This window comes from Dermacentor andersoni, chromosome 1, assembly GCF_023375885.2.
Source record: "Dermacentor andersoni chromosome 1, qqDerAnde1_hic_scaffold, whole genome shotgun sequence".
Taxonomy (NCBI): domain Eukaryota; kingdom Metazoa; phylum Arthropoda; class Arachnida; order Ixodida; family Ixodidae; genus Dermacentor; species Dermacentor andersoni.
Window position 1 is genome coordinate 243,819,850 of NC_092814.1, and position 13,016 is coordinate 243,832,865.

Genomic DNA, 13,016 nt, shown 5'->3' on the forward strand with positions numbered 1-13,016 from the left:
CCAGACAGAACACGTTCGAATCGCACTAATTCGCAATTCAACCGCTACCTTTCCAAGCTGTCGCTGGGAGAAAACGGAATCCGCACATACAAGTCCGAGGAGGAAAGCGGCGCGGCACGCTGGTTCGAGGCTACGTTCCTCCTCGTTGATAAAATGGTCTATACCCCCCTTAGCACGCTTGGCCACATGCCGATGCGTGGCGGTGCCACCGCTTCCACAATTGGCGGTTGCCTGATATCCAACTGGAAATAATTCACAAACGAAACAATGCCTACATGACATCACTCGTGAGGTCATAAGGTAGAGGGTGCACAGCCTGGAGGAGGAATGTTGCTGCAAAAGCCCTCCTTTCCCACTTCGCATGCAAGCAGGATTAGTTTGTGCTCTCCTGCAGGCCCGCTGTCTGCGTGGCGACATTGGCCAAATCGCGGAGCAGGATTCGCTGAAGTTTGCCGTCTTTAAGAAGCGCTTTTTTTTTTTCTGCCACATTTGCCTTGCAAGCATCTGTCCATTTTTAAAGCACTGAGACATTGATCGTACACACCAGTGCCAAGCAATTATAATGAGAAATATTTAAATGGGAAACCATCATTAACTAGCAAAATTCGCAGTTAAAATGTTACATTTTGTGATTTCGTGAAAGTTATCGCTTTGAAATTCCTAACTTGTGGTTAAGTTTAAGACTACAGTTCAATCAGTCCACAGATACAGACGAGGCTAGCGTAAAGAAAATAACTTCCTGGCACCGACATTTGGTAATCTTGTTTGTGTGTTGTGAAGTGGATCAACTAAGCTGGCCGATTTCTGAGTCAGCCAAAACTCAACACAAATAAAAGCTGAATTTCGTACCTACATTTCGTACATATTGTGACATTTCGTAACATCTCGTACATTTCGTACTAACAACAGACTGACCGCCACGCAGTGCGAAAGTGTGAATGTGCAGAAATATTCAGGGAAAATACACAGCTTAAACCTTCTTCTGTTCGATCAGGGGTGCATCAAAATGCAACAAGGAATTACGTGCGTGCATCAATTCGCCGTCATTACTCTTGAAATTTGATGAAACATCATGGCTGCTTTTTTACTTTAGCCTTGGCTGATCATGTTGACAATGTAAATAGTGAACAAAATGTACAGCCCAACAAACACGCACTCAAGCCCTTCGTTACTAGTATGTCACTGGCACTAGATGGGCTGCCATCATGACAAACAAGTCGAGCAACACTGCTCTTATGTCAGTTCACACAGGCTTGCACAGAGCTGGTTTACTCATGCAAAATGAATACCTGCTCAGAAAATAGAGTGAAATACTTGTACTCACCTGTTGTGATTAGGAAACCTGAAAAACTTTGTAGAATTGGAAATCCTGGTGTGAGAACACCACAGAGCTACACAAGACACATGATACGCCTATTTAGCCATCTTCGTCTAATGCTTGGTAGACTGTCCTCTGTTCCTTGAACGCCTGATCAAGCTTCTCTGTTTTATCTTTCCCATTTTCGTACTTGCCTCAACTGAACGTGATGACCGAGCGCGATCCGACTTGTGATATCGGTGAGCGAGTGGCAAGTGTGAGCGGAGAGAAGCTGGACGGACACACTAAGTCAACCACTTCCTGTGCTTCACCCGATTTAAAATTCACAAAAAGAGATATAAAAAATAACTAAACATAAAGAAGAGTTGTTTGCTGTTCACTCAAATTTCTTTATTTCTAAAAACTTGTGAATGAACTGTGAACATCCACATATACTTCACCTCGTTCCACGTGCTCTTAGGATGTCCAGCAACTGTGAGGAGCGCACATGTCCCTTGAAACCGAAAGTAGCACTCGCCTTCCGGGCGTTGGCACCGCTTTGTCAGGATCTTGCGGTGAAAGTTGCAGTTTGGTGTGGAGTTGGTGAAAATCCCTTAGTAGCTGCCATTTGGAATTTTGAACGTCGAAAAATTGCCAAAAGAAAAGTGAAGGTAAGGGAGACAGCATGAATGGCGGCAACTTTGTTTGCAACAGCTGTGTTTGCCGCTTAGTGTGCACGGATCATGTTTGTGCCGTTATTATACATTGGTTCTGTGGACAGAGGTGGAAACAAGGTGGCCTTGGTGGGGGGGGGGGGGGCGTTGGGGCTGCACATTCAACTTTGTCAGCACTGGAGTATATAAGCACATCTAAGGCAGTGCTCAGAATTTCCCTCCTTTTCTGTATCCACCAGTGCCTATTGTAAGCATGTCAATGCCTGGGGAAGTTTGAATAATCAGAGCAGGTACAAAAAATTAATCAGCAACTTGCATATCGCAATATGACCGATACTTCGGCTAGTTGGATGATCAGGGGGTGTATCAGGAGGTAAGTGTCCACCTAGTGAACATGCCCACTTTGTCTGCTGCTGAAGATCTGATTGGCTGGGGGTGCCCGTCTCTTTCTGACATGTACCCCAGCCCAGCCAATCATGACTTTAGCAGCAGACGAACTGTACATGTCCACTACGTGACTACTTACAGACCCCCCCAATCCTTTATAAACTACTACAACACAATCAAAAACACCACCTTTGTGCCACTAATCAGCCGCAAATGAAAACAATATACATTACATGCACATTAGGCCAATCACTAGAACAAGAACAAACTATGGACAACACACAAATTATCAAATGCCTACACTCTTGAATTGTAGAAAACCACTGTTGCATTTCACTGATATTGTTCATAAAGAATACTCGGAAATTTTAAAATCTAAAATGGCATTGTATTTGTGTATACTATGTAATATATGTTGTTTGATTTCCTTTTTGTGATACTTGTGCATTCTTCATGATGTGTAAACTATTACCCTATCTTAAATTTGTTTATTCTTTTTTTTTTTTTTTTCTCTTGGTTTTTACTATGCAACTGTATTATGGTTCCTGTGTGGGAACTGCCGCCGATACAGTGTTCTGTTGGTGTTTTTTAAAGCCATGAGCTTCATACTGCTCATGTGTATTCGGAGCAACAAACCTCGTCAGGCATTTCCTTTTGTTGTTACTCCATTTTCTGGTCTCAGAATTAAATGCTTAATTCAATTAAGTGCCTTCAGCCCTCTCCTCCACGCACATTATTTCCACTTCGTGGCATATACCATGTGTACTCACATAATGAACACACTTTTTATTCCGAAGAACTGAAGCAAAGTTGGGCGGTGCATTTATTTTGTTGGGTAAATATTATGGAAAATTTTTCAAAACTTAAATTGAGAAGTCAAATGGTAGTGACTTGAAAACTGCATTAGATAACTTACCTATACTCTACTACACATATGCTATTTGCAAACTGTAACAGCATTTTTATCACGCTTCACTCTGCATTGGAACCACCAGACCTGTTGTCCAGGTCGCTGGCTGATTCAACCACATTGTTGTTCCACAATAGCTCATCCTCGCAGGTTCTGGCCATCTACCGTTATCGCAAGCATCGCATTGAAGTGCTGCTTTTCGGCACCTGTCGTTTTGACGAGCTTGCTGTGTGCGTCTCTTTCCTTGACCGTCCTGCTCATCGGTCAAAGTTTATTGGTGTCTGATCAGCATTTCCGTTTTGTGACCAGATATACTCTATGTCCCGTAGCAGGCATATAACTTGACTTTGGGCCCATCGCACACAGCGAAACCAAGGACGGGCAGAAAAGCGAGCAATAGACACGCAAATTTGACACTATGCCAGACTATGCCCACTATGTCAACAATGTGCTGCCTGCCCTTATTTCACTTGGACCATAGTTACTCTATGCTTGGGCTTTCCTTGCGCCGTGCCCGGCTGCGTGATTTACTTTATGGCAGAGTAAAATCCAGTAGCCATTCTTTTCCCTCATGAGTCTGCGAGGTGCCTTTGCACTGGCACTGACATCAAGCATGTGGTAAGAACGGTCTGAACATTATTGCAGTTGCTCTTTCCATCAGGTCCCAAGTGACCATGATAATGCACAGCCTGTTCTTGCCGCATGCTTTCCACCTGTAATCTCTCGTCATGGATTTTACATCGACAGACGTGTGCGAGAGTGAAAGATTCTAGCCTCTCTGAAGAACCACAGCACGGCCATTTCATCATAGGTCGGTCTTGTCGCAAAGCTTGCCTTGAGGGGCGGGTCAATGGAGGCGAGTGCGATTATTGCACAGAGGAAAACAAAAATCAAAATTTTCAAGAGAAAAGTTGGGGGCGGGTTTATTATGCAAGTGCATTCATTATGGGAGTATACCGTATTTACTTGAATGATCGCACTCGCGTAATGATCACACCCTTGAATTTTGTCGTCAAAATTCAATTTTTTTCCTTTCCCAAATTTCTTCTTTTTCTTTTTTTCGTCTTTCTTTCCTGTATAATGATCGCACCCCGAACTTGCCGCATCGATATGTCATGTACCAAGTCTAGCTAATGATGATCGCACTTACCATCTGTCAAATGCTGTCGAATGCTACGTGAACGACTCTTCAAGACATACCAAGCAGTCTGCATGCATCAAAGATTCTTAAGCAGATGCATAGTGTCTTATTCCTTTCATCACTTTCCACACTTCCATTAAAAAAAGCAGCTACAACCAAACTTGCATTGGCTTTATTACTTGTAGGCTTTATAATGGTTGTGGTCAACAACAACAAAAAAGGTGCCTTACGATTCTTCTCATATGCACTCATGGGCACGCAACAAATCACGAGCGGAAATGATAGTAGCCACGTTTACACTGATGCGTTAGAAGTGTACCCTATTCATACGCCGACTCTTGTAACACAGTTAAGATATTCCCCCACCCTTAGCGGAAACGTGGCGTATTAGGATAGTAGTGAAGACAAATGCCGCAGTTTCCGCAGCATGCCCGCCATATGTTTCTATGTTGCTGGCAGCTAAGCACGCACATCTCTGTTTCTGTCCCCTCAAAGTGGACATGGCTACGTGATTGCCGCAGACTTGCGATTATTCATTACTGATACGGAAGAAACTGTTTCAATGCGCGTAATATAGTCACAAAAAGAAAACAAAATCACCTTCGACGCATTCGGCTTGCTCCGCCGGCCGCCATTTTTGTTTTGGTGTGCCGCACTGTTACAGTGGCAGCCGCCTCTTTGTTGACCTGTTGTCATCCCGCAGCAAATGCGGGATGAAAAAAAAAGTTTCTTTTAGCGGGAAATTTAACCACCGTAATGACCGCACCCCTGAATTTGCGGCAACTTTTTTGACAGAAAAGTGCGATCATTATGCGAGTAGGTACGGTATACATTATTCATGAGGTGATGTACAAAAGTTTATTGTCTACTAAATAAGAATCGGTTTGCAACATACTGAGGCACTCTTTCGTGGAAAGACAAGCCTCATTGTTTGTGCTCTCTGACCTTGTTTCTTTGTTTACTGTAGAGCAGAATTTACTTTTAGTGCAGTCGTAAGATTCTGCACCAAATGCTTTCACACTCTTGAACTGCTGCAAGTGATTTGAATCATTATTTTTTCTACTCCAAAAGTACTCCAAAACAGATCTTTTCCTGCTCTAAAAATTGCTGCAAATCGGTGACTGGCTTGACCACTATTGATAATACTTAATTGCATGAAGGTTTTATGTAACTGCCCTCTAGCCCAACTGCGTCTCAAAAAAGAGCGATAATCAAACAAATTTATTAAGAGCCCAGGGTCTGTGCTTTATTATGTGTTGTTCTAATTAATATTTTTCAGAGGTTCAACAGCGTTCTGAAATCACAGTGGGAGCTCATAGCTTTCGATACCGAGACCTACGGACCACAGTTGAAGACAACATTCTGCGAAGAGGACATGCTAATAATTGTATGTGTTAAGATTTGTTCCCTTTTTATGCATAGCTGCAATGCTCTGGTATGATTTTTCTTGGAAATATGCTTAGGTCATGCTAGGTACCATTGTGGTTATACAGTTAAGCCTCGATATAATGAACTGCAATAGAATGAAATTCTCAATATAACAGTGGTTATCTTTCTATAACTTCTTGTGCATACTGCACCATGCATTTAGAACCTCAATAGTGTAGAACCTCATTGATATGATCCTGTTACATACGATTTCGAGGTGCCAACTTTCACAATCGAGAAAACTAAAGATGACCCAATAGAGTTGTACCTATTTTTTTTACCGGTTTGTACGTTCCCTGGGAATGCAATTTTTCGGCAACAACGTTCAGTACATCGCTAAACTGCGATCGTAGGATACGTTTTCCGGACGATCTGTAGATACCATGTAAACAGGAAAATGCACAAGGTGCACAGGATAGAGAATAGTACTTTAGAAGAACTTGTTGTTGGGCGAGTTGGTACATATTAGCGAACATTGTTTAACTGCTCGAATAAACGGACCACAGAGACAGCATGGGACAAGGACGGGTGCCCGTCCTTGTTCCATGCTGTCTCTGTGGTCCATTTATTCGCGCAGTTGAACAATGTTCGCAGAGAATAGTACATAGCCTCCTGCCGTGGCAGCTTCTTTGGCAGCTTCACCACAATACTCGCCCACCCGTCTCTCATGAAAATGCTGGCACAGCCTCAATTTCTTATTCCGGTACCAGGAAACCTCTTCCCAAGGTTGACGCACGCCGCATTCACAGCTATCGCCCCAAAACCTATTGTGATAAGCATGTTGATTTATGTGTTTTACAGCACGTTGAGTGTAGTTGCGTACTGCATGCTTTCAATAGGCGATAATCCAAACGCACCTGCCGTTCCCTGCTGTAGGCAGCGTGATGTGAGGATGTGAGCGTCACATTTTGCTTTGTCGACATCCGGCGCAACCACCAGCTTGATTTCATTTTGGTTTCCTATCACCTTCTTAAAACACTACGTAATAGGAAAACAACAAAATGTGTCGCAGGCCGCCGAAGTCCCAGCAGTCAACGTGTGTTGGCGTCTCGTTCCTTGTGCACAACAATTCGCATTACATACACATCAGCTACAGTAGAATTTGTCAAATTTTTTAGTTATTTTGGATTGTACATTTTTTCTTATTTTTTCCCCGAACTAATGAATGAGGTTCGACTGTATAATGAAGTGTGTATACATGAGTTCAATGCAAGGAAATTTCACTGCTGCCGCGAACGAATACCAAGATGATAAATTGATACTTCCACAGACGCAGATGATCAAATGCTTGAATTGGAAGCGACCGCTTGTGAACGCACCTTTTAAATTGCATGCCACGCGACCAAGAGCGACTGCAAAGATGCTGCAACGTCGCAATCCATATAAACTTCAAGGGCGATAAAATCCTGTCGCAACTATGGTGCTCTCTGCATTGAGTGCAAGTAAAAGCATGTGAGGATGAGTTGAGAAGAATGGTGGCTTGAAGAGTGTCATCTTCCGTGCGAGCAAAGAGAGGCAGGTTTTCGGGCGTCTCCTTTTCTAGCGCTGCAGCGGCTTTGCATGGCTCTCAGTGCAGCTACGGTGGCTAGAAGGAGATGGTGGGAGGAACACGGGTGTCGGAGCGCGTGGCACATCTAGCAGTGATTCATGACGGTGAGTGGCGGCACGCGCGTCACATCTGAGATTCCTCCACAGCAACTACGGTGCTGCCAGAGCCAGTGAGAGCGTTCGATCGGCTTGGTTCTGTTTGCTTCTTTTTGCTCCATTGTCGTTTCTTTTCGCACTGTGCGATTGCGCTTTCTTGTGCTGTCTTTATTTTTACACATTGCCATGCCGCAATAAGGAATGGAAGTGGCAGGAACCTCAAAGATGCAAAGGTTCTCGATGGACTGAATGCGACCGATGCATTCACCATGAAATAATGCTAGAGGCCACACAAATAAGTTGCTTATGAGTATCTTTGTGACTACAATGTGAAGAGTGAGGAGAGTAAAGGGCAGCACAGAACGATTGCATCGCAGGAGTACATCCGAGGGTGTAAAGAGCACTGTACCATCATAAATAGTGGCACATGACATAGGCACAAGGATGGAAGAGCACAGTGGAACGGTGATTGTTCAGATACAAGAAGTTTGTCACAAAGATGGCGTGTGTCGACAGCGTCAACATCATGTAGCGCAGAAAGTTCACGTTCGGTGCAACAACAGTCAATAATGCTGTTGTGGTTGTGGCAAAGAAGTTCCAACCTAAAGTTATATCATGGGAGCACAAGCAGAGCACAACAAACTCAACGGTATGTATAGTCGGTTACAACTTTAGAAAAAAAGCGGGATGCACACGAGCCTCCACCAGTGGGCGCGCACTCTAGACCGACATCACGAGCCGGATGGCGGTGTCCTCACTAATGAAGAAGATGGCTGCTTGCACTTTGAACTGGGTTGAGTCGTGTCAGTCGTGTGTGCCTGCCCGTCGTCAGAGTGAATCCCCAAACTGTTTGTGGTGGTCTACCATGCCGGAAATATTGCGAGCTTACGATGTGCCATTCATGCCGCGTGCATTTATTCTGAGCCATGATCTGGCGATGAAAGATTGCAGCGAGCATCGCTCAAACTGCGCTACGCTTTGTCTGAAAACAGGATCCCGCAGCGACACACCACTACAAACATACTGCATGTTTGGTCCATGATGTTTTGCTCCAAATTGAAGCTAGGACGAGGAAAGTTTGCCAAAGTCTGGTCCCTGCTGATAGCTACGGGTTTTTTCACATACTGTGTTGCTGTACAAAAAGAAAAGTGAGAAGGAACAAAAAAAGACCTATCAGTCCTGAAAATAAGTTTTTGAAAACGCAAAACCAAAAGAAATATAAATCTTATGCTATCTAAAACCAAGAGTATTTATTTAAAACGATGAATGAAGCATTTTTGTACCTTTCCTGCCGCGATCGTCTTCTCACCCCAGGTTGGTAATAGTTTTGATAAATGTATTTCTTTAAAATCCTTGTTAAATAGCAACTGATTCATTTTAAGCTCAGAAAAGTAGTAGTAAGCGTGCCGTGTACATATAAACAAGTGCAAAAGCCATGCAGAGCGGCTATTTCTACTTTTGTCCCTTGCAATGAAGCTACAAAGGAGACGACGCGCAGCGTTGTAGAAGGCACAGGGTTATTTTTCTCTTGCGATTTGACATGTGCTGTAGCATTCCAATCATGAGAGCTCCACCAAACCAGTCATCAAAATAAGAAAGTCTTTATTTATACCGAGAATTACACGTTTTAGAAGCACGGTTTTTTTGAGCAGGACTAATTTGGTCGCGGAGGCAATCGGCTGTCGCGCTTCGGTCATCTGGATAGGGCCTACCCTTTTAGAAGTCCTTTAATGAGGAGTCCAGCAGTACAGGCAGTCAGAGGCAATATTTTTTATGCGCTTGCCATTCAAAGAAACAGGTCCAACAAAGCCATCGGAACTTTGCAAACTAAACAACATAGTTTCGTGCTCATGACAGAGAGTGGCTCCTGTATCGAGAAGTGCAAGGGTGACTCCTTCAACAGACACTTCAGTAATGTACGCTGGAGAGGGACGAGGACTCGTGCTTTGCAATGGGGGATGCAATTCGTGCCTCAGGATCCACGAGCAGATCGTCAGTTTTCTTGCTCAGTGACTAGGTACAGTGACACATCGGAGGAAGCAAGCATCGATGTGAAGATGGCAAGCGACTGGTAGGCAGGGTTGGGCGATGAGGGTAAAATGAAGGAGCAGGAGTGCTGGGAGGTGCTTAATTAAAATTAGTAAGGTAGGGTGGTGGTTGCCGGACGTTCGAATAAGGAAGTATACGACAACGGCCGTGGTGTCACAGCACCAGCACTTCCACAAGCGAAACATATCGGATGATCATCCAAGGTGCGCCACTGCTGAGAGTGTGCTCCGAGTCGCGGCTGGAAGGTCGGGATGCAGCTGTACTGGTAGTGGCATAGTTGCTGGCAAGAAAGTCGGCGGTCGAAGTCGAGCAACTGTTTCTGCGTATGTGAGAGGGGCAGTTGCTGACGGCAGTTCATGGGCTTGAGGGGTGGCTTGAGAGACTTGCTCTTGGACGATGTTCCGGAGTGTAAATGTGAATGAGGGTGGCGGTGGCATGTAAGAGACCAAAGACAGCTGGCAAGGGACCTCTGCACGAGCAAACTCCTGGATCTTCAAAAGCAGAGGGGCATGGTCATCTGCAATGACAAGGCTTGATAGGGTATCGTTTGGTTTGGAGGCGTTGCCTGCGCAACTCATCGTAGCTTTGAGAAAGGTGAATTACTTCAACGATGGTGCTAGGACTCTTCGATAGCAACATTTGGAACGCGTCCTTTTCAGTACCCTTCATGCTATGCTTGATTTTATCCTCTTCGTGCATCAACACCCACACGTTTGCAAAGGTCGACAATGTCTTCTGTAAAACTTAAAATTTTCACTAACTTGCTGGCATCTTGTGCTCATGTAATGCTCTGCGTGAAGCTTTTGCACTGCTGGGCAAATGAAAACTTTGGTGAAGCTGGTCTTAAAGACAGACCATGTAGTAAGGTCGGCTTCATGGTTAAAAAACCATAGCTTGGCAGCGCCTGATAGGTAAAAAATTGTGTTCCTCAGCTTGGTATTGTTGTCCCAATTATTAGGACACTCGCTTGTAGGATCAGATCCAATCTTCAGTGTCTTTGTAGTCTGTGCCGATGAAGATGGGGGGATCTTGCTAACGGAAGGCACCGGCACCTACCAGAGTGGGTGAGGCCGTCAGAGGAGCGATGTTTGCGGCGTCGGTCTTGAGAGATGGTAGCTTGCGATTTCGGAGTTTCAGATAGAGCGAAGCCCAGCATCTCCACCACTTCAAATGCTGTTCGTTGCAGTGGGACATGGGCGAACAGTTAGCAGCAGTCAGAGAAAGTTCAGCAAAGCACAAGCGACCATGAGCTCATACAGGTGGTGATGGTGCACTCACAGGCCACTCTTGACTAAAGTAACTTTATATAATTTTGCTAAAGTGAGCTGTTGCAATTTAGACTTTGCAAACATTTCCTGCATATTAGTGAATCTATGAATCTATGAATATATATATATAGAAGGGACAAATGAAATAACATGGTGAAATCTCTCAACATAAAATTTATATTCACTAAGGTGCGTTGTCTATTAATTCAGCCTTGCTCTGTGATCTGCTTGCCTCTTGGTTACCTTGGATGCTGGAGCGACTGCCCTGGAAAGGTGTTGGTCCTAGGTTCAATCTCTGTATTAAGATTAATTTTTCTTCAGCCATGGAGCTTGCTTTCTCAGAAACGCGCATAAGTTTCCTTTGTAGCTTCGTGCTGCAGTCAAGTCGATGACAGGCATTCCTTTCGCAAGAACTGCAATAAATAGAAAAATAATCTATCTAAAAAATACTTTGTAGTTCTTGACCAAAAGCAAACAGCTAAATATATAGGTCTCTTCTCTTCAGCTATTCTATTGCGTTTCTCTGCACCTTCTGCACCTAGCCCCTCGATTCCCCAAGTTGCAGCGGTGCATCCTGCACCCCTGTCCTCAGTTGCTTGGGGTGCAAGGCGTGGTGTAAGAATAGACGGGTGTCCCAACGACGCCGCCTCTCTGCAGAGCAGGCTGGCTTCGACTGTTTGCGCTTCCTTCCTTCACCGGCAGGAGCGCTATGGTATTGGAGGTCATCATTTTCTGTCATCTGCTAGCAGTGTGAGACCCTGTGCTAAAGTATATTGCTGCAGATGCCCTTATGATGCGCACCGTTACTTCTTCTGTGGCACTACTAGCTCTTGCCGATTCTGTATTACTCCATACCATGCTACTTGAGAAGAAAAAATGAACATAAAACAAAACTGCATACTGAACTCCATGTTAGATCTTGATTTGAAGTGAATTCATCCAGCATCCTTAAACTTTTTAGTTGGTGCTTTTCAGACATGTTTCCACCTGTGCTTGCCTAGATGTGCTTGTGTTGTGTGTCAGGTGAAAATTACTGCCCCATTGCCAGCAGCACTTTTTTGTCTTTTTATACATTGTTCTGGTCACCAACAATTGTTTCAAAGTTGCTCTTGCTATCATGTGCATCATGCAAGCATAATTGTCACATTGGGATTGTGTTTTTTTTTTCTTTTAGTTCCGGCGCATAGTGTTCACATCAATAGACAGTGCTTTGTGTGGACACTTCTCCACGTAAATAAAAGATTAGTAGCTTGCACGGTTAGCATGCATGCTAACAACGCACATTGCTGCACTCGCTAAAACCATGGTCCCTCGCTTTGTGGGTGCAACTTGGAGAACGGAGTAGTTGCAAAACGTTTCCCAATAAAAGCAAGGCATAAGCACGACCTAAACAATGCTCAGAAGTGCAATTCGGAGAGCCAATTTGCTAGTGTAACCATAAATCACTAGGAAACTGCCTTTTTGTGCTTCTTCCTGCATGCGATGTAAAACTGTACCAGAAAGCTCTGAAACTGTGTCCTAGTACTCCCGCGAATTACTTAATTGTGACTCTCCAGTAATCACTTAAATGGGAAATGTAATAAAGTTGCATTAGAAATAGATATTTATTACCATAGTTTAACACAATATTCTTGTTTTATCAGAAGTTTTTAACATTTTTATTCACAGTTGTGGCGAATGCGCCATAGAGTTCCATGCTCTCACAGTCAGTGAAAGAAGCGGAAACTACGAACAAGAAAGAAACCGATATTGAGTGTTGTTGAGACACCTGCCTATTCTTGCACCTTGCAGCGAGTGGGTGCGGTGTGGCACACCCCAACCAGCATACCAACTGCACCTTTTTTGTTCGTGGTGCCATGCACCTTTTTTGAATTGAACAAACCTTATAATCCACTCACTAAGCACCCATGACACAATATTTTAGTGGTATGGGGAGTTGTCAGATGAGTTACATTCTTAGCATTCCTTATCATGTTTAATTCTGACTGTCTCTACGTCGTGTGTGTAAACTGGCTCACTAACTCAAAGGAATGCCACGTAAATGCTATATAAAAAGCCTACAGTTACATAAATTTGCCATGCTGTCACCAGTTAATAATTCATATTTGACTGGAACCGTTGGAAAGTCTAAATAATTAGGAGTCTGGAATATTGGATCTACCAAAAAGTATGTGACTTCTTTTCACAAGTGGCCATAAAAGTTTGTCAATGTGCTGCT

The 13,016-nt window shown here is 43.9% G+C and overlaps 1 protein-coding gene across 3 annotated transcripts in view; it reads left to right on the forward strand.

Moving 5' to 3' along the window:
- Nucleotides 1-13,016, forward strand: part of LOC126548000 (serine/threonine-protein kinase 31-like) — a 322,789-nt gene that overhangs the window by 262,869 nt on the left and 46,904 nt on the right. For all 3 annotated transcript variants that reach the window (XM_050196069.3, XM_050196070.3, XM_050196071.3), the window contains one exon: nucleotides 5,689-5,796. In XM_050196069.3, coding sequence (XP_050052026.1) covers nucleotides 5,689-5,796 — 108 coding nt within the window. The remainder of the gene's footprint in view (nucleotides 1-5,688; nucleotides 5,797-13,016) is intronic.